This window comes from Eleginops maclovinus, chromosome 3, assembly GCF_036324505.1.
Source record: "Eleginops maclovinus isolate JMC-PN-2008 ecotype Puerto Natales chromosome 3, JC_Emac_rtc_rv5, whole genome shotgun sequence".
In the NCBI taxonomy this organism is placed as follows: Eukaryota; Metazoa; Chordata; class Actinopteri; order Perciformes; family Eleginopidae; genus Eleginops; species Eleginops maclovinus.
Genome location: NC_086351.1, coordinates 13149639 through 13171580, shown reverse-complemented (window position 1 = coordinate 13171580; position 21942 = coordinate 13149639). Strand labels below are relative to the sequence as shown.

Genomic DNA, 21942 nt, shown 5'->3' with positions numbered 1-21942 from the left:
AATAAAGCTAAATTATAGGTTTGGTGCTCATAGTCATAAGAGGAAGAAATGTGAAAAAAGAGGCATTTTTCACAAATAACACAGGAACAAAAGATTTCAATAAGTAATTGGATGCACTGTGCTGCAATTCAACATCCCTGTCTGATCATAATGCCACTGCAAACACCACAATCATTATAAATTTACACAGCTCAAGAAAGTAGTTGTACAAAGCAAATTAAAAGTTTTGCCAATAACATGAACGGGTAAATAAAAAATGTTGAGTTATTATTCAAAATAGGAGGTAAGAATACTTTAGTGTTGGCCTCTAAATAGTTGTACAGGACGCTGGCTGAGATGGTAAGGTCTCCGGTGCTGAAGGGGTAGTTCTGGTTCCACCCCTGGGGACCGAATTTACGACGCTCTGTAACACAAGCGTGGAAGAAGCAGAGCGAGAAGAACATCGAGTTGAACTCCTGCTCTCTGGAGCACACATCCAGGGTGTCCTTAGAAGAGAGGGAAGAAGAACAGATTACAGGGAAATCCTCTTTTCTTTTAATTAAATGTAATGCATTTTTTTGAAAGTTTCAACTCACTTGATTGAAGTTGTTGAGGGCTGCATGCAAACTGGCATTCATTCCAGTGGGGGTCTCATTGGTGATCTTGATGGCACTCTCCAGTATGCCTCTGGGGATCACGTGCTGTTCGGGGCTCGGTGCTGGCTCTCCGGTGATGAACACTCTGTAGTTTGAGTGGCTGTCCAACGCTGCCGTCTCCAGAAGAGCATCTAGAGAGGGCAGCCAGCGAGCCACAAGGTGCACATTCTGAAAAATTGGACATAATGTTGTGAGCAGTAATCTAAATGTATGTTTAGTTATGCTCGAGTTCATTTGTGGAATGTTCATGCTAAAATTGTCTTGCCATGTTCTGAATTAGTATAAAATCCTTTGTGGACTCAATTGGCTGCAGCTTTCTCCCTTTTAAAGGAGGCGTTTAAGGAGCTGATTTAGCCAATTATGGTTTTTATTGAACCAAATTGAGTTTATTTCCTTGCTCAGGGGATGAGATAATATCATTAGGTGCATTAGAGGCTTGCTGGAAGAGCTCTGCAGTTAGCTAGTTGCTGGATAATGCGGCATCCTACCTGCAGAATGACCCAGTGTCCAAGTTGAGAGGCACTCCCCAGGACCCTCTCAGCCACCTCCTCCTGCCCCTGTCCCAGAGAGACGTTGTGCAGAGTGCCCTGGTCGATGGAAAATCCCAGCTTCAATCCTGCTTAGAAAGGGGATTTAGGACAAAAATCCCTACCATGTGATTAGGATGTTTTAATAAAAAACAGTACCTAGTTTTTCTACATCTTTGAGTGGATTGACTCCAGGTGAGAGGATGAAGAAAACAGGGGTGGAGGAGCTGCTCTCCTCATACAGCTTGTCAAATTCCAGCCTGGCAGCATCCACGTATTTTGCTCCCATGCTCTCCTCCACAAAGTTTCTGCCAGGAAACAATTTAAGAGAATTTAGTTATATACAACAACTATAAATACAATTGTTCTTTGGTCATTTACTCACCTCAGTGTATAGGTGATCCTATCAGGGCGAAGCGCTTTGAAGATAATAAGCTTCTGGAGGGAACTCTTATTCTTCCAGTCCTGGGGGAGTCTTTCCTTTTCAGGACAGCTGGATTCAACGATCTTCCTCCAACGCTTGGGTGAGCTCTCCATGTCTTTGTCCAGTCCGATGAAGCCCTCCATTGTAGAAATGGTCTATAACCAAATAACAGATATTACAGGATCTCTCTAATCAGTGTCTGTAGTGATGAACTGACGGCTAACAAAACATGTGACCATTAACCCTGTGACATCTGATGTAAAAGCATGTTATTGGCATTGACTGTACCTTAATGGCTCCCCAGGCATGTGGAGAGAGGAAGGACACAGGACTAACTTTGCAAGCTTCCACATGGAAACGCAGCAGGAAGTCAAATTCCTGAGCATCACTCAGGCCCTGCTTGAGAGTGATCTGAGGGGAAGGACACAGAGCAGTTAGTAATGATCCATGTTGTATTGATTTCTTTTAACTCATTTCCACAGAAAAAACTAAAAAAACTGCATGAAAACTCGGCAGAGGGGTGTATGAACTCAGAGAGGCTGAAAAATGTATGCATGTGAAATGGCCACACGAAGGGCAGCCTTCAGAGTAGCACAATTTCTAAGATGATAACAGTTGGCGCAATGATAGATAATTGCATTATGCCATCAGAACCAGCCCCCCTGTCAGAACCCAGTGTCTGAACAGCAGCCGCGGAGCAAGGTGTGAGAGGTAATCAATAGCAGCGTATGGGCCTGCCGACTGCTTTTAATTGAAGTTAATGTGTGGGCAGAAAAGCACTTTGATTGATGAGAATGACAGGAGGCCCCACCTTTGAGGCGGCCCTGAGTCCCTCACCTGGAAGGCAGTGTGTGACAAGAAGGTTAACTTGTCTCTCTCAAACAGGCCCTGGCTGGTGTACAGGAATACAGAATAGGTGATGGCCTCGGTCAGGGTGTGCACTCGGGTCCTCACATCCTCGTCCCATTCTGCACGCTCCATCGCTTTGTTGAACACCGTGTTAAAGGTCTGGAATCCAACCAAAGAGATACAAGCATTAAGACAGATTCTTAAGCTCTGCACTTGGTAGAAGCTAATACTGTATGTTGTACATTTCTAAGCTTATTTTACAGACAGGGCTTAAATCCTAACCATCAACAAAAAAGAACAAATGTAAAGGAACATTAGTCAAAAAGGCCTGATTGCTGTTTAAAATGCTTCAAAAAACGATGTGTGTCCCCAGAGAGGACCTCGGGGGTGAAGGTTTCACCTTGAGAGAAAACTGGTACATGGGGTTAATCCTGCTGAGGTCATTGATGATGAAGAAGAGGAGTGACGCTCTCTCAGCTGCTGGGCGGTAAAGTTCTCGAGCCTCGTTGATCTTAGTTTCGTTCTCTCTGGCCTCCACCACCTGTGTGTTCCAATTGCACAAAATGATCTATTAGGCTCGCAGTCATGCTCCAAAACCCTCTCATTACACATACTCCTAACTGCACACCATGTGCGGCTAATGCAAGAAAATGAGGAGCTTGCTGTTGTGTGACATTCAGAAACACTTGAGTGACAAAAAAAAACATGAAGTTGACTACAGTTGCAAAGGGAAAAGGAACCTGTTGGTGTAATTACCTCACCTTGTACTGAATGTGAGCCGCTGTGCTTTTGGCGTTTTCCAGTTGCTCCACCAGAGAAATATCACCCAGAAAATGACCGTGGGCTGCAGAGAGGCGGCTCAGCAGGTCGTCCTCCAACCTCTTGAGTTCAATCTTAAAGTGGTTTTGCTGGCTGGTCAGCTCCATCTGAGGAACCGTACACAAAGCAATTCAGACTTTACCATTTAGTTTTCTGAACTGATGTTTTACATGTCAAATCAAAAATAAAAAGGTTTAACCAAAGGTTAAGCGGTCTACGTTTTTCATAAATGCTAAAAGATTTACCTTTAGGGCCTCCAGGTCGGGCCTTTCCCGTGACACCACCTGGCCCAGCAGCTGCTCCTCCAGGCCCACAGGAGTCACTGTGAAGTTGATGAGAGTGGTCTGTGCCTGCAGCTCGGGGGGGAAATGGGGATTGGCCAACTTGGTGTGGATGATGAGTTGAAAGTTGCTGTTGTATTCACACTCCTTGCCGCCAATACGAATATACCTGGATAGCAGAAGGAAACAATTAAAAATGATATATAGCCGAATGCCAAACACAACTTAAGGAAAGGCTTCGAGTGAAACAATCGATGAACAACAAAAGGTACATCCAATGATTATTTTTTTATTACACTGCTGAAGTACAGGTGGTGTACTTTAAAACATGTGAAGTGCTACTTTATTGTACACTAGATCTGTTTAAAAAACATTGACATGTTTAGGTCTACAGACCTAGCTTTTTCTCATCTTCAAAATAAGCACAACATGATTTCAAGCCTTACTTTTATTGCAGCATGAACAAGTCCCAGATGAGGACATCCAACAGCTACTGGTATGTTTACAGAGCAATCTCCATGACAATGAGCCAATTGATAAAAAGATAGTCTATAGGATTATTATCCTAAACTAGTAATCCCGAGGAATATATTGATATTACATGTTTAGAGTTGTTGTTTACGAAATCTAAGACTACTTTTCCTTGCTGGAAATATAGTTATATTTGTATTTTGTCTTTGACTAACAGAAGATGTAACAGCAGAAACGGCAGGGTTAAATTTGCATTGGTTGGTTGTTTATTCCCAGCAATAGACTTAAAGGTATCCTATTATGCTATATTTGAACAATATATTGTAGTGCAATATCTTATATATAACATGTCTGTGAAGTGTTTTGCTGAAAACACCAAACAGATCACCCATTGTAGCATGCCTCATACCCCTCTATTTCAGCCCTGTTCCTGAAGTGCTGATTCTGTGACTGTCTCTTAAATTTGAGCAGAGCTGAAGCTGGCCACGCCCCTTTGAAGCGCATGCAGCTCTCTGTCTCAAGAGAGAAGTTTCTAACGGAGACTACTCAGCTAAAAGCTGCCGTGATTAAACCCCATATTATGTTCCAAACCACATCCAGCATTATTTCTGAAACACTTCTCAGTGTTTACCACTAGAACAGCGACATTATATGTATTATATATACAACAACTCTAAGTCCCTCCTGCAGACATCCTGCTGATACACAGACACACAAAGGTGCTGCGGAGGGGATTCAGCTCACATTATATATTGCGGACGATATGTTGCGACGTGTCACGTGGGCGGGACGTTGCCAGGAGTTTCATTTCGTTTTTTTCAATGTAAAGCCAGCCCACATTTCCGATATGACATCATCACCTAAGCAAATCTGGATCAGCTCGTCTGTAGGCCTACCCCCGTTTTTAGAGATGTGGTTAAGAAGGAAAAGAGAGAGGGTTGTATTTGCTGACACTTTGTGAGTCTCCTTACACACCGGGAACATATATTTATGTATAAAATACATCAAAAAGTGCATTTTGCATAGCAGGGGACCTTTAAAGAAAGAGAAACATTCATGATGATCGGATCACGCCTAGATGGTTAGAAACATCACCAGTGCTTTCCTTTAAAATAGTTCAATTATGATTAAATAATAATGACAATGATGATTGAATGATTGTGATCCCGTAGAATATTTGAACAGCTGCAGTGCGAACACTCTCTCTCTTAAAGGGTTTGTTTTGTCTTGACTATCTTAGCCTGTTGACCTCTCACTCTTCATGCATAACAACCTCAGCAGAGGAAAGAACTTCACTCTCGCTCTGAACGTCACTCAAATGCTCTTGAAGAATTATGAAAGATTATCACCACAGCGGCCAATATTTATCTCTTCCTGCATTTCAATTAAATTAGCGATGGCTTGACGAACCTGGTGGCTTTTCATTTTTCTCTAATTACCCCTTGGATGTCAGGCAAGGCCCCAGTTTTACAGCACAGGTTCCTCATGGCCTGGGTCTGGTTCAACTCTATATCTTCACAAGCCAGAATTAATATACTATTGATAGAACCATTACTCCACCAAATTAAAGTCCTTGCTGATGGATTGGCTTGTAGTCTTCCGTCAGCCATGAAAGGAATAATTAGTATTCATTACTTCACACTCTACAACATTCCAATTATTAATGAACTTCAGCTGTGGATCTCCACCAGATCCATCATGGCTGCCCGTGCAGGTTGTATTAATCATCGACAGAAACAAGTGTGCGGGTCATCTACACGGGATAAACTTATAATCAGATTTACTATGATGAATTGTTACGTCTGGACGGACAGAATTTCAGAACAAGTTCAATGAACATGTGCCAAGAGATTCAATATTCATGGTCATACATAGATCAGAGCAAGAAAGATGTAAACATTTTTGAGGGGAGAGTCAAATCAGAATGTCAATATGTGGTATTTTCTATTTATACTGCTGCTGTTTGTCCCTTTAAGGACATTTGCTGGGTTTTGTGTGTTATAGGGTAATTGGTAACCGTATAAAGGTAATTACAGAGCAGTTATTTCGGTGGCACGGTGAAGTGGATATAGTGGGTAGCAGTCGTCATGTTTGAAAATCGGGTTTGACAGCAGATGGATTTACCAAATACAGGCTGTTTGAAACAGTGCTAGTTTGGATAGCATGTATCAAAGCTAAATAATTGTAAGGATAGTAGAATTACTGATGAATTAAATACAATACCCATAAATGACCTCACTACTGGATAATAAAAGTTGTGATTTAAAATAATCCAGATGCATCTTAGTGGAATTTGAATCATTTATGGTTCTGTTTCTGAATAAATGCCAGCAAATCACCTATCGGCATTATGAATTTATTGAAGCTGAATTGAGTTTGCCACAATGATGGAGGACCCCTGGATTTAGTGTGTAGCAGGCCATCTTTTTGTCGGAGACAGGAGTCCTTATACATAACCATGACTGTCCTCAATTCAGCTTTTACACTGAGGCTCGGCTGTTTAATATTCATCACACCTAAAGAATATGAACACACAAATATACATCTATCACCCGTCTTGAGGGGCCAATCAATATGTTGGCCTCAGGGATTCCGAACACGCGCTGCAAATTCATTAATAATCTAAAGAGCGAGCAATAATAATGCGTTCAGTCATGTCTTACTGGTGTTTCAATGCTCAGTGAGACCCAACCATCTGGCAAATCTGCTCCTATTGTCTCACAGCTCAGACACGTCGGGACGAGTTGTGGGCATATTGACTCGTGGATCAACAGGGATACAAATACTGCACATTGATTAAAGCATGTGAGCAACAGCCCCATGGGTGAGCTAGATTAATGCATAATATACGTTTTTATTTGAATCCATGAAGTACAACAATGTCAATGTCATTTTTTTAGTACTAACCTAACAAAACAAAACAAAACTTGTGTTATAGGTGGGCTGGATTAACGCTTATATAGCTTTTATCTATGCAGTACAACAAAGTAAATGCAATGTTTTAGTACTGACCTTCCTCTCTTTATAGTGTTTCTCCCCAGCAGAGGCTCCAAGACTGGGTCTACCTTCTCCGGCAGATTCTCCAACAGAACTGTGTCACCACAGGCAAGCGCTTGTTCAATCACATCTAGATACCTAAGGATTAAGAAAGGAAACTGAATAAAATAAATTTGCATTTGCATTTCTATGCTACCATATTTTAGCAGCATGTACATTTTGTTAGACAAAGAGCCTCTAATAAAATAAAACAGAAACAACAAGAAACGTATACTTTAAAAAGGTGATATTAACTGCAGATCACATCCCCCTCTCACCCCTTCTGTCCCAGCTGCACCACCCTCAGCTCTGACCCTAGCCGGTTTCTGATCCACTTGATGCCCTGCTGCTGCGGGTCGATGATGAGCGGCCAGCGCTCACTGGTGGTCAGGATGGAAGCGTTCTCGGTGGACATCCTATCGTTTGGCAGGCCCTGGTTATGCCAGGCAGCCACAGTGGCATCATCTGTAAGCATGAGGATTGGATCCAAGCCGTCTGTCAGGGGTACAGAGACCTGGAACAAAAACCGAGTGATGATTTCACTCTAGTTGGAGCTTTGGCAGCAGCACAAACAGATTCTGCTGTGGATGTTTGTAGAGCGAAAGACTTGACCCTCTAAACAACACGAAGTCTGTTGAATAAGCCTTACTTTCTGAGAATGGAGGAAAGGGATCCAAGCGTTGTTTAGAAGCTCCACACGATACTGTCTTGTGAAGTAACCCATGTAAGAGACGAAGGCTGAAGTGATGAGGACGTCGCCACACAGAGTTTTCTGTTGCTTTTCGTACTCAACAATGGCCTGGGACCAGCGCTCCTTCTCTGACTGCAAGACAGAGGAATCTGGCTTTAACATAATTTTAAAAACACAAAGTAATCAGAAAAAATGATTGACAACAGGGAGATTTATCCCATTTGAAGACAGTTAGAAATGTAGAATTGAAGAAGAATCTCCACTGCAGGGAAAAGTACTTCATTTACCACGGCATTTATTGTACACATTAAGAAGATGTAAGCAGTAAAGCATACAAACGTAATTCTCTTAAAATAGCTTTGGAAGTTTGGCTGTAGACCCGCTCTGCATCAATTTAGCATTCATTTAAACCTTCAATACTGTGACTGTGACTGTGACAGCACTACTACAATAAATCATGCATGGCATTTTCTTACAAGGGGCTGTGGATCTAGAATATGTCACATAATACATTCTCAGACAGTTAAAAATCACTATAATTTTACTCTAATGCATTATGGATTGCCTGTAATATCACTCAGTCTGGGGTGAGACATTGTTAATTTCCAACAGCTGTTGAGGCTTTGAGGTAAGTTAACGATTAAATATAGACGGCCTGATTTATTAGTCGGAACACTATTGCTTCCAGGTCAATGCCATAAAGACTAAACATTTATCTTGATATGCTTAAAAGCCAAGCTGTTCCATGCAAACCGCATTTATTTTCTGGCATAAGAAGACGTACAGAACGGCCATCTTTTATTTCCTATTAGCATCCATAAAGATAATACATACTGTAACCTGAAACAGGCACGCATAGAAATGCAAAAGTGTTGAATATTCAACAGAGAAAGCAAAGCAGCATTAAGCATTAATATATTCCATATATTCCGATTCTACAACACCCCTTGAAACATTTTTTTAGTAAAGACTTAATTATTTTAACAAAAGAAACCTGCGAACAGTACATATACAACCTCTCTACTGCACTGACTGAGAGCAGTGTTAGAGTAGCACCTCTCTGCCTTCCTCTGTTTGGAAAGCATTCAGACAGCCTTTGCCCAGTTCAGCCATGCGGTTTCTGTGGTCCAGCCCTCTCTACCTGTCTCACAAGTCCCCAGTATGCTGCTGGCCAGGCTGTAAAATCTCCCTCTGCCTGATCTGCTCACACAACCATCGGACTAGCTTGCCAGGATATAACAACTTCTAGTCCAGATTACTGATGCAATTCCATTACCAGCACCTTTCCATGCATGCCTCCGGCTAATTGACAGTTTACTTCCTGCCAGGTCTGCCCCAATGACACCAAAAGCTCCTCTATCTCTCCTTGTTTACCTCTAAGCCCTTGACCAGCCGGTTGGCCAGCTCTATGGTCTGGTTGGTGCGTTTCACCTCCTCCTGACAACTGATTTTCTCAGCAGTAGCTTTTTCGACCTGAGCTGTGAGGCTCTGTAGGGTTGCATCGAGATCCTGGAGAAACAAACCAAAGGAAGTCATGGAAATTAGACAGCATTACAAGAATGTGGCTTTTAAAAATGTCTTAATTTAGTTTAATTATAACACTGAGTGCACTCACCGCCAATTTCTTTTGAACTGCTAACATTTTGGCTGTGGCTGTGTCTAGCTCTGCATTAGCTTGCGATAGCGCATGCCTCTTAGGAATGACCTCACAATAAATCTGAAAAAAAAGAGGCATACTTTACAAAGGTTCTACAAGGATAAAAAAAACCTTCTTGCAGAATATAAACAAAACATTTAACATTTATTGTAGCTACAACTTATGTGAATGTATTTTCTCACCTCGTAGTATCTGACAATGTTTATAGCCCAGGCACACAGACCGGCTGCAGCTGTAGATTTGGTCTGAACCAGATCAGGGTGGAACTGTGGATTTTTCAGATACTCTTTTTTTACCACAGACAAACAGACATCAGGGACGTGCTCCTTGTCATACGACATCAGGGCCTGCAGGAAATCATCCACCTGACAGACGATAACAAAGATACAGGGGACACATTAATACCAGCCCCAGTGTTTTGGGCTGGCAGCAGTCTACAATGAGCTGATGTGACAAAAACTGGAGAGTGAGACACATTTCAAAAGATTTCACATATCAAATATGGTTTATAATTTGATGGTTTTCTCTGCGCACAAATTATATAATATCTGTTGTTAGGAGAAAAATGTGAACACAATTCGTATGGACTGATAATTGGCAGTGATATTGGAGGAAAACAGACTCCAGATCATCAAAGTGGTCGAACACAACAACCTGTATCTTTATATGACTTCTTATTTATCTGTTGCTCACTTTTAGGATCTAAGTGAAAAACCTTTTTAAAATTATATATAAAGGCCTGTATCAGATGCACATGCATTTTTTACCTATGAAAGAATTCTGATAAACCAATTACATTAAAAAATCTACTGGGTCTAAAATGACAGTATACACTGCTTGGCCAAAAAAAAGCTCACGCACTCTAATATTCGTTGGACCGCCTTTAGCTTTGATTACGGCACGCATTCGCTGTGGCATCGTTTCCACAAGCTTCTGCAATGTCACAACATTTATTTCTGTCTTGCATACATTTGTCGCCAAAATCTTGTATTGATGACGGGAGATTCGGACCACTGTGCAAAGTCTTCTGCAGCACATCCTAAAGATTCTCAATCGGGTTCAGGTCTGGACTCTGTGGTGGCCAATCCATGTGTGAAAATTATGTCTCATGCTCCGTGAGCCACTCTTTCACGATTTGAACCCAATGTATCCTGGCATTGTCATCTTGGAACATGCCCGTGCCATCAGGGAAGAAAAAATCCATTGATGGAATAACCTGGTCCTTCAGTATATTCAGGTAGTCAGCTGACCTCCTTCTTTGGGCACATAACGTTGCTGAACCTAGACCAGACCAACTGCAGCAACCCCAGATCATAGCACTGCCCCCCCCCAAGCTTGTGACCTTTTTTTTGGCCGGGCAGTGTAAATGCTTTTGGTAAGGCAAAACATTTGGATTCATGCATAAATCTACTGGCTTTTAAAAACCAAATACATCTTTTTATAGCCACGCAATTATAGCAGCTAAAGGTTGCGAGTCGGGCAGAGCTCAGAGCATATTCATAAAGCCAATGCGCTGTAATGTGTGCATTGGAGAGCTAGGCAGGGCCAGGGTCAAGGCCCACACACAAATTAGATTGGCATTAATCAGGCAGATGTGATTGACATGATGACAGCTTAACCTTGCCCATGAAGGCCCGCGCCGCCTTCCAGCTCCGATCCTTAGGCACCCGACCGCGAGGAGCGAGCAGCACCATCACAGCTGCTGCTACGTTTATCACTGCAGCGGGGGGGTTTGGGAAGGCCTTCAGCTCAGTCAGATTCACCTAAAAAATTACACACATTATATTGTCTTAAGGATGACTCAAGATTGGAAAGGTTCTTTTTGATAAAATGAAGCACCTTGTTGAGGGTGTCCAGTGCTGCGGTTGCAGCGGCCAGCGACGGCTCTGCCTTGGCTAGGTCGCTTTCACAGTCCTTCTGTTTGACTAAGACTTCTGCCTTTATGAAAGCAACCTGTGCAACAACAAAAAAAAGCTGTCAAGAAGAGCATCAAAAAAATAACATGTAGGGATTGGTATGGTATGAAGAGTGCAATGCCAAAGGTGAATGAAAACCAATATGTGATAGGAAATCAAACCTTTTGTGCCTCGATATCTGCAGCCTCTCTCTTGCTGCAAACCTTCTCTGTCTGAAGTCCGATCTTGGTGATTAGAGCCCCGATGTTCTGGTTTTTACAGGTCAGCTCAGCTTCTTGGGATGCCAATTTAGCTTTAAGATCCTCAACCTGAAACATAGAAAAAGGCGTGTGGAGTATACTGAATATCAAAGCAAAACCCCCACAGTTTGAATCAAATGTTTAATAATAGTGCTATTCCAAATTTTACAACGTTACCTTGTACCTTAAACCAACATTTCAGCCCCTACAGTTGATAATAAAGACGTTTACCTGGGCGGCAGTGGTCTGGAGCTTTTGAAGGCCGCTGTCAAGTCGGTTCATCTTGTGCTGGAGCTGAGCTCGGCTCTTCTCCAGAAGGTTTCTGTACAGGGTGATTTGCTGGAGAAAGCTCTTGGGGGTGGTGTAATTGTACCTCTTCTCATTGCGTTGGTATTTTTCACTTGCCTGGTTGACACTGGTGTGAACGTAGGCCATGAAAAGACTGATGGATTCCTGGACAGCAGGCTGTAAAAATAAGCAGACAGGGGGGGCGAGGGGAGAACAGGGTGAGCTGAATTGAGTAGAGTTTAACATCCCCAACCTGATGGGGAGTGAAATATTATCTTCATAAATTCTGAATTCATCTACAAGTTTTGCCATCTTACTTGGCCGGCCCTGACTTACTCAATCTGAAATTTAGGTGCAGCTAGCAGGAATGATTAGGCTTTGAAACCACTGTGAAAATAATGTGTTTAGACCATTGACATGCAGCTTGTAAAACATGCGCAACGTTTACATTATCTCTGATGTCCTCCAACTTTCTACAGTGACTCTTGTACTACATTTCAACTAGGTATTCATCATATGCTGCTCAATGACACAAAGCCTCTATTAATCATACAGTTAGCGATCAATTAAAGCAAAAACAAATGAGCAGACAATGCAGGGATCAAACCTAACCATAACTCACAAAAAGCCATTGTTAATGATCATGGAGCCAGTAGGAAAAAAAAATCATTATTAATTAAGATCTGACATAATGCCTTTTGACAAAGCGCGCTACGTTCAGTTGAGATGCGAGAGAAGTTCTCATTGATTAGAAGCGTGTAACAACTATAAGTGGGCTGTGCATTTATAACTTTAAATAAATGATCATTTCTTGTTTCCCAGCCTCTTTAGGAAGATAAACAATCATTAAAGACTTAAATATACATTAATGTATCACATATTGGTCTGTTTCAACTTTTCAAAATATATTATATATTAATACACATGAACTAAAACTCCTTTCTGCAAACACAAGAAGACAATTATTGATTATACAGGTCCCCGATTATAAGTTGTTATAACTTTACTACAAATAGGCCTGCAACTAATAATTGTATTAGTATTAAGTATTTTGCACATTAACTTCTTAATTAATTGCTATAACATGTCAGAAAATGATGAAAATGGCCAACAGTTATTTCACCATATACCTTGTTTTTACTAACCAAACATTTTACACACAATTATGTTCAGTTGAGGATAATATAAATAAATACAGCATAAATACATATACAAAAATGTAAGCAAAAAGGCATTTGCGTTCTTTTTCCTTTAAAATACCTTAAACATTGTCTTTAGTAGTAATAGCTTTTAAAATTATTTTAAAAAGCAGATTTATTTATTGTGGATCAATGAAAAGATGAATAGTTTTAGCTTTAAGAACTATCCTCATGATTCAACACTGCTCTACTACAGCTGCTACAACTATTGCTGTGCTGTGGTTGCATTTAATACTTTTGCTTAAGTACAACACATTGAATAAAACCACAACTTCCCGGTCAGTTCAGCTCTGAGCCTCCACACAGACAGATGTACGCTCACCAGTCTGGCACATGTTCAGATACTAGATGACACTTCCTGGTTGTGACAGCTGTGCCTCCTTAGAGGGTCGTTATGGGCCTAATCACTCTTCTCTCATTAACATAAATGATCGTGTGTTGTGATCGTTCCACTGCTATGATGGAAAACAATGATATGCCTGCACTCACTGTGAGTCTCCAGGCATGTGTTCGGCTATTTGTCAGTACCTCAGCAGAGAGCTAATGATGAGGGATCTATGGAAAACTTAATCCAGCTGCACTGTAGTAATTAGAAGGTGTTCATTAAAGTCTAACTCGGTCTGCAGAAATAGGGGTACACAGCTACGGAAGCATTGTTTTGAGATCGTAATATCTGCCGTCTTTTTCTTAATTAACAATATGTATCTTGGAATTTGGAGAAATGTTTTTCTGGGAAAAAATCTGCTTGGTTTTCTGAATTAATGAGGTCTTGCGAAAAGCTACCTTGAGTAGGATTGCGGCTGTAAATCATAATAATAATATTTTTGATTTGCAATAAAGTAATGTATTACAAGTTACTTTACACAACAATCAAAGAAGGGAAAGCAGGGAAATGATAAGTTAGTTTTTGGGAGAAGGGGTGGGATTAAATAAGTGTTTACTTCTTCCCACCCCTTTTCAGATGTGTAATAATGTAGATCATTTGTTTATATATAGTTTGTAAGTCAATAATATTTTTGTTTATAAATGTGATACTGCTTAAGTTTGTAGAGCATCATAATTCTCTTGTTTCATTTCATTATTATTATTATAATTCTTTGAATTATTGTTTTACATGTTCGAAATAAATCAAATCAAATCAAAACTTTGACTAGAGATAGTGAAATAAAGAACTTGAGAACTCAAAGGCCTGACCTCAATGCCTTCGATCTCTTGGATGAATCTGTAGCTGACTGACTGCAGCGCTTCTGAGGTCCAAGGATGGAACCAGTCAATGGTGGTGCATTGGACGAGAGCAGGGAATCGACGGGCCCTTACGCGGAGGGCACTGCCCACAGGAGACAAACACAGAACCACCTACAAGGAAGAAGGAAGCAAGGAGACAGGGTCAACCAAACAGATCTGAATCCCTGTACATGAGCATGACAAGATCTACAGCCAAGTGCAAGTAGGAAAATCAACACCGGTCATAGACATCACAGAAGCATCCAAAAAGGAAACCCATAACTGGCAGCCGTCTGTGCCCCCACTTTGGTTGCCTTGGCACGCAGACAGGCAGCCACATTCCCAGTTGGCTGGAGCAGACGGTGACGCTACCAGAGGCCCTGGCGCACAGACCTGCTGCATGGCATGCATGTGTTCTGAGACTGTCGAACATATTTAATAACACTAGACAGCAGCTGCGCTTTTAATTTTGTAGCTCCTACACACTAGAGTATGTGTAAGATTTGTATTGATTTCCTGTGGTTAATGTCAGCTGTGAAGGCACAGTCAAGTGCTATCCAAATCATCTAGCAAAACATTGATCTGATTTGTTTTTCCAATTTGTGTTGGTCATTTAATATGTCTTCCACTTCCATAGCTAACCGGATCTGAATTATTATCGCTGGGGAAAAAAAACAGCCAACAGACTGGCTGAAGCTACTGTCAATATGGAGCATTCAGAGATGTTCCCCCACCAAAAAATGTATAAATTCAAGTCAATTCAAGAAGAAACATTGCTTAAATTACACAGTTGATTGAAAAGGTGCTTCTATAGGCTATATAAAAGGCATAGGAAGATTAACAGCAAAAAAACTAAGAAAAAAGAAGTATTGCTTCCCATCTTCGAAATGTTGTTCTTGCCAGGTTCTTTCCCTAAATTAACAATGTCTATAAAAAAAGGGGATGTTGACAGGAAACTGCTCTCTGAGACATTGAGGAACAGCGATGACATACAATTGAACAAGTCAAGACAGAATCTGCTTAAGAGCAATTAAAAAGCTAGAATCACTCGTTCATAGATATTTCTTTAGAAGGAACATTTGAAAGACCGTGAGCTGTAGTCGAACTCGGTCAGTGAAGAATCTCCAGCAGTTCTCCCTGCTGTCCAGCAGTCCGACGGCTCGGACCTCGGCTCTGACGGCCGACACGATACCTTCCATCTCCTCCTCACTGAAGAGCTCAGGAATTTCTCCTGGAGAGAAACACACAGTCAGAGTCTGACAAGCTGAACTGATCAATACACACTCTATAAACCACACTATACATTCAGAATGATTCAAAATACAAGTTCGATAGTGGATAATGGATAATTCTATGAATGGTCTCACAGCTAAAACCCAGTATGTGGAGTTTAGGTCTGACCTGATGCCAGTAAGTCATTAATAATGACAAGGAACCGCTCATCGGGGATCTGTGCATCAGTCAGCAGCAGAGCCACGCGCTGGTTCTTCACTCCAGTCTTCAGGAACAAACCTGCCACATCAGTCTAAATAAAACAACACATGCCATGAAATGAACATACTGCTCACACAGATGTGGAGTCCACTAGAGGATTCCAACCCAACAACAATCAATGACACAACATAAGACATAAGAGTCCGATGATTATGGCTATTAGATGATTCTATTGACAAACTTGCTACATCGATGCGATATTGAAACATTTCCCAAGGCTTTAAATAATATCTGACAAATATTTCCTGTGTCAGTGAGAAATAAAACTAAATCACATCAATGTCCCAGGAGCAGCCAGAAGGGGAAAATATTTAAGGGTTTTTATCTAAATAAATCTTGATTTAAGTGGATTCTGAATGATTGTAAATACAATTTTAAGGATATAAATGTTAATAAATATATCATAGAGAGTGAAACTTAGTTTGGCTGCCCCTTGTTAACCACATCAATATTTACCTTGAGGTCCTGGATGCTATAACCCTTCGTCAGAGTGATTTGGAAGACTTCCACAGAGGACATGTAGGCAGCCAGACGAGTCAGGCTCTGCTTCCCACTGCCCCCGACCCCAACCAGTAAGCCGTGACCCCTCGGAGATTCCAGGATACGACTGATGCGACAGCTGGTAACAACACAATCTTTGTTACGCCGTCGAACAACTCTTTCCAATCCGACATTATACATCTATAACGACCGTCTTATGTAGTCTTCACCAGCTGCACAGAGGCTTCTAACATAAGGGATTGGCTTATGTTAGCATATGTCTTAGCTCTCTGCATAAAAGTGCCATATTTATTTTCCCTAAGATATTATTTCCTTACTACTTTTATGTTTTTTAAAAGCTCCATCTTTTGCCCTATTGTGTGTAGTGTCTTGGGTTTAATTTTTGATGCAGAACGGCCAGGAAGTCTTCATGACAAATGCAATAAAATGCGAACAGCTACACTTACACATGCTGCATGGCATCTTCAAACAGCACCAGATTCATGGCTGCGTTGAGCTCATTGTAGCTCTCCAGGGCGTCAGTGAGGACGGACCTGAGCGCAGTCCATTCTGTCACAGGAGCATACGAGGCTTCAATGCCCTTTTGGGCAAAGTGGCAATAGAGGAGGGGCTGCTGTGTCACCTTTTTGTCCTCCAGTCCCTGGAAGAGAACAAGCATAATAAATCATTGAAATCTCTTGCTTTGTGCTGATACCTGAAGGTGAAGAACAGCAATTCAAATGGTTTACACCCTTAACAGGATCTGTGTTGCACCTCAAAGCATTCATGCACAGTCTCCATCTGGAGCTTCCGGAAGAGCTGCAGGTCCTTGATATCTACCAGTCTGTCTGAGTACACTCTGCAGGACTCGTGGAGCCACAGCAGTGCCAGGTCAGTGCTCTCCTCCACAGTGTCAGGCCTAGCAAGTAGGATGCCCTGAATAACACAAATGATCGTATGAATGTTCATGTTTTCCTTTATAAAGTCTAACGGCAATAATAGCTCTCTCTCAGTACTACCTGGAAGACATTAGACAAGTCCCGTAGATTAAATGTGTAGTGAAATTTGATGGCTGTGGGCAGAAAGCTGTGGACCATCTTGTGATGAAGAGTAATGGCAGCCTGGACGACAGTTGCTGCGCTCCTCTGAACCAGCGGACTGAAGAGCTCCTGCCTCAGATGGCCACACAGGATCTGACTGAAGATTGAGGTCTGAGCCTCAGACGACGGGAAGTTCACTGCGAGCACGGAGAAATGTCTCTGTAGAGAGCAAAGGCACAAACAAAATTCAGAAAACCATGCTGCCTTGACTTCGGAATACAATATTATGTTTACATTTTTTACTTGTTTTGCTTATGCTTCCAAACTACACAGGATATTTAAGATGAGTTTTCATGGTGTTTTTTATGATTATCCTAGTCTCTGCAAACAGGTGAGTGAAAGTAAAGTTTCTTGCAAATATTCTGCAAATCATGATTCACTTTAAAACTCATTGACCCAAGATTCTTCAAGATTCCAATGAATAAACTTTGCTTCAGTCAAAGAAATATATAAAAACACCTTTTACTAAGCTCTTCTTTCACACATTTAAATGTACACTTATAAATAACTATACTGTATCAAAACATAAATAGTTCATAAGACCGCTTTTAAAGAAATATAAGCTGGTACAATGTGCTTGTTTTAATTCAAATACAAAAATGAGATTCGGGACATTGTGACTGGAGAACATACTTGTAGTCTGGGGTTGATCGTGAAGCTCCCAGCTGTTGGATTCATAGAAGCGACATACTGGGTATTGTGGATTTCCTTTAGGCTCAGTTTCTGTCTGTCATACCTACAGAGATCACAGAAAAGACATTCTTGATTTGAACACACCACAGTTGGGCAACATGTTTCCTGTGGTGGCATAAGACTCAAACCCAGAAGCACTGAGCATGTGGGGTCTCCTCACCAGTGGCCATAATCCAGATGCTGTCGTATAAGTGTGTGAGGTTGCACTGTTCCGTAACTGTCCACAGCTGGCATGTTGATATCATCGATGAAGTAGACCATCCTTCTGTTGCCTGCAGGGGAGTAGCTTCGTCCTGCTCTTTTCTCTAACTGCCGCTCAAGAATCTCTACAAGAGGAAACAACAAAACATCAACTAAACTCCACACATACAACTAACTTTTTCTAAAACGCTTACACTAATCAAACCAACTTTGGGAATGTGCAGATGCCCTTTGAGTAAGGCTAAGATTACAATCACACTAGAGACTTCTGTATCCTCCCCCTCCACTCTCTCTGAATCTGAGTATTACCAGCAGATGGTGCTACAGTTTAATGATGTACGAGTCATTACAAAAGCATAGAACCCCCGCCCCCCCTCTCTCTCACCCTGCAGCATGAGGGAGGTAGTGTGGTAGTTGAAGGGTACTTTTGTACTCATGTAACTCTCTGGCAGACAGTCAAACTTGTTCTTGACAAGTGCAGTCTTTCCCACTCCCGCAGTCCCCACTAGCATCACTGGCTGTCTCCTCTCCAGCAACAAGTCCATGAAGTAGCGAAGACGCACGGTCTCTGCTGTGTGTACAAGAACAGCCTGCAATCATAGAAACAGCAGGAAGACAGAGAGCAGAAACATACATAGTTATTATGGCTTTCTTTGAGTGTGATTTATTGACAGACATGTGTTCAGTGAATTGTATGTGATTTATAATTTCTTGTATTTCCCCAGTACACCACAACTATTCTGTCATAATAGCATCATTTGCTCAGAACAAAACCCCACTAATTATGGCTCAGCAAGAGCCTTTGGAGCATTCACAGCTGTACGCAGGAGCATAAAGAAAGACAATAGAGCGTGGGTGATGGCTCAAGCCTTGTTGCTCATGCCTTCACCCCCACACAGTCTGGTATGGGGTGTAGTAGATGGTAATCAGACACAGTGGAAAGCCCATCATCCATTCAAGCACCCCCTACCATAACCTCAGGATTGGACTCTACCCTCTCTTATTATGTTCACTCAGGCATACATACATTTTTAATATCACTGTATTGTTCATTTTTAGTTAATTTTCTTTAAGAAGGTTGCTAGTGAGCATGTTTGTGATTATTTGTCGAACTGCTTTGAAAGGTCTGCATTTCTGGAGTTACCCAAACAGTTACACTCTCCCGCACTTTACAATATTCTTTTTACCTGTAATGGCGTACACGTTTCCATTTCAAACGGCGGCACAGTGTCGCTCCAGGGCATGAACCGTTTGGTTTGAGGGTCAAGGTAGTAGTCAAACACGGTGCCTTGTGCTGGAAGCTTCACCGTCTTCATTTCTTTGGTCCACCACTGACTGAACATTACCCGGTAATCATAGAGCTGGACAAATTGTAGAAGGTATAATATCATGCATTAATATATATGATTGAAATAGACAACCCTTCAATTAGTCACAATCATTGACAGGTACAATAAGCTTATAATATTCTTGATCACATGACAGTTTGACATGTATGTCAGCAAAAGGGCCTGTGTTGCACCTCACCCTATATTTATAGCTTCCTGACAGAAGACAACTCAAGGAGTAAGTAGAGCCAACTATTACAAAGAGAATTAACCAACTATCCAATACCCTTGTATAATAGTCCTTGATAATGCCTGCAATACTCATGCCAATTTTCAGAATGCTGCGGCCAGGATTTTAACAAACACAACAAAAAGAGACCACATTTCACCTGTGCTGGCATCATTGCAGTGGTTACTGGATGGGTTCAGAATTGATTTTAAAATGCTTTTAATGCATTACAAGGCTTTACAAAACCTTGCCCCGACATATTTAAGTGACTGCCTCTCATTTTATCTACCTGCAAAGACACCCAGATCCTACAATGTTTTACTTTTAGAAGTACTTAGAGTACACTACAAGAACTGCCTCCGTTTGGATCTTAGAACAGCAACCTCGATTGTTTTTGTTTTTTTAGTAAGTTAAAGACCTATCTTTTTAACTTGGCTTGTAATTTGGGGGAATTGTAATGTTAGTAGTGTCACTGTTCATGTGTTACTGTTTGTTTTTGTTTTATGGTTCTGTGATATAACTCTTTCTGTTTGTTTATACCTTGTTTTTAATTATGTTCCTCACTTTTTATTGTTGTTTTTTTTTCTATCATACTCTGTTAAGCACTTGGGGCTGCGTCAAGCACGAAAGGTGCTTCATAAATAAAGTTTATTATTATTAATAGTATTATTATTAATTCCTTTAGTTGAAAACAGTTTTGAGCACCAAAGGAATGACGCTTTTTAAGAATTAAAGAAGAGTGTGTCATTGCCTTGTCAGAATGTATACATCAACAATATCCTTACACTAATGCTATATATGTTGATAAGGAATTATAATAATCCTAATAATAATAATAATACATTTTATCTGTATAGTACACTTTAAAAAATACATCATCTCAAAGTGCTTCACAATGCTATGAGGGAAAAAAGTTATCTAAAAAACATATTTAATAAAATACATATAAAACTAGGGAGCTGAGTTAAAAAAATAATTAAAAAAAGGTGAAGGGCATAAAAAGTTAAAATGAAAGAGAGTCAGAACAGGTGGGTCTTAACGCTTTTCTTAAAAACCGAGAGTGATGCAGAGGTCTTTATATTCTCGGGAAGCCGATTCCACAGACCTGGACCCAAGGAGGAGAAAGCACGGCCTCCCATGCTGCCCAGTTTTGTCTGTGGAACAGCTAGGAGATTGGAGCTGGCAGACCTGAGTGTGCGTGAGGTTTCTAAATGTTGTTTGGTAAGCAGTTCCTGGAGGTAAGTGCGTGGGGACAGTGTGTTTTGTTGTTAATTCATACTCAATTTCCTCCACTTGAATTAAACCAGAGTAATACCTGATCTTGATACAGGGCCCCACCAAAAGCCCAGATGCAGGCAAAGGTGAAGTAGGTCTCGTAGAGCTCCCGCGGAGAGTCAGATGGGATATTTTCTGGTGTTAGAAGGCAGTCAAGCAATTTGCAGAGTGTCTAAACAAGAGGAAAAAATAATTATTTCTTTGTGATGTGCTGACTGTGCAGGCATACTAGGAAAAAACATGAAATCAACATGCTTGGGTTTCGTGTACCTGCAGCATAGAGTGTTCTGGGATGGGAGTGATGGTCTTGAAGGAGTTTCTCATCTGTTCCAGACAACGAGGAACATATTTCTCAAACAGTATGGTGAGGTGGGCCCTTTCTGTCTGCCGTTCGCGTTGGTCAATCCAGCTGGCTACGTACCTGAGGAGGAAGGAGTAATTTTCTATTTCTGCATTGATCATGGAGCCGTGTCTTTGTCTACAATTATAAAATTGTGAACTGGAAACAATGCAGACTGTTCTTATTCAGCGTTCTGTAGGTTTATCTGCATTAAGTATTTCACTATAATTTGTATTTAACCCACCTGATCATGACTTAGGATTTGCATTTCTGACTCCAAGTATCTATGTACTTACCAAAAGGACCATGTAAAGCAGGGGTTTCGGGCCACATATAGAAAAATATACAAAGGGCTGAGCCACTCACTAGAGGTGAGGTATATCGATATATTAGTTATGTAGTAATTTAGCAAAATCAATCAAATGTAGGTCAATTATGCTTGATACTTGGATATGCTTTAAGAAAACAAACAGCCTATATCACAACTCTCTATAGGATTCATTATTTTGTTACAAAAAGTGTACAACAGAAGACTCAGATTGCTTA

At 41.1% G+C, this 21942-nt stretch overlaps 1 protein-coding gene across 1 annotated transcript in view; it reads right to left on the bottom strand.

Annotated features, from left to right (window-relative positions):
• The window catches only part of si:dkey-233k19.3 (dynein axonemal heavy chain 11), a 41868-nt gene that overhangs the window by 4111 nt on the left and 15815 nt on the right, over window positions 1-21942 (bottom strand). The window contains 33 exon segments of the mRNA XM_063879422.1: window positions 294-485; window positions 576-803; window positions 1124-1251; window positions 1322-1470; window positions 1548-1741; window positions 1875-1997; window positions 2424-2594; window positions 2836-2976; window positions 3197-3361; window positions 3500-3704; window positions 7019-7141; window positions 7321-7556; window positions 7692-7865; window positions 9108-9242; window positions 9349-9450; window positions 9573-9755; window positions 11010-11153; window positions 11230-11343; window positions 11468-11614; window positions 11777-12010; window positions 14227-14388; window positions 15345-15487; window positions 15658-15781; window positions 16207-16369; window positions 16698-16891; window positions 17005-17166; window positions 17250-17489; window positions 17964-18066; window positions 18184-18349; window positions 18610-18814; window positions 19412-19585; window positions 21097-21228; window positions 21327-21477. Coding sequence (XP_063735492.1) covers window positions 294-485; window positions 576-803; window positions 1124-1251; window positions 1322-1470; window positions 1548-1741; window positions 1875-1997; window positions 2424-2594; window positions 2836-2976; window positions 3197-3361; window positions 3500-3704; window positions 7019-7141; window positions 7321-7556; window positions 7692-7865; window positions 9108-9242; window positions 9349-9450; window positions 9573-9755; window positions 11010-11153; window positions 11230-11343; window positions 11468-11614; window positions 11777-12010; window positions 14227-14388; window positions 15345-15487; window positions 15658-15781; window positions 16207-16369; window positions 16698-16891; window positions 17005-17166; window positions 17250-17489; window positions 17964-18066; window positions 18184-18349; window positions 18610-18814; window positions 19412-19585; window positions 21097-21228; window positions 21327-21477 — 5407 coding nt within the window.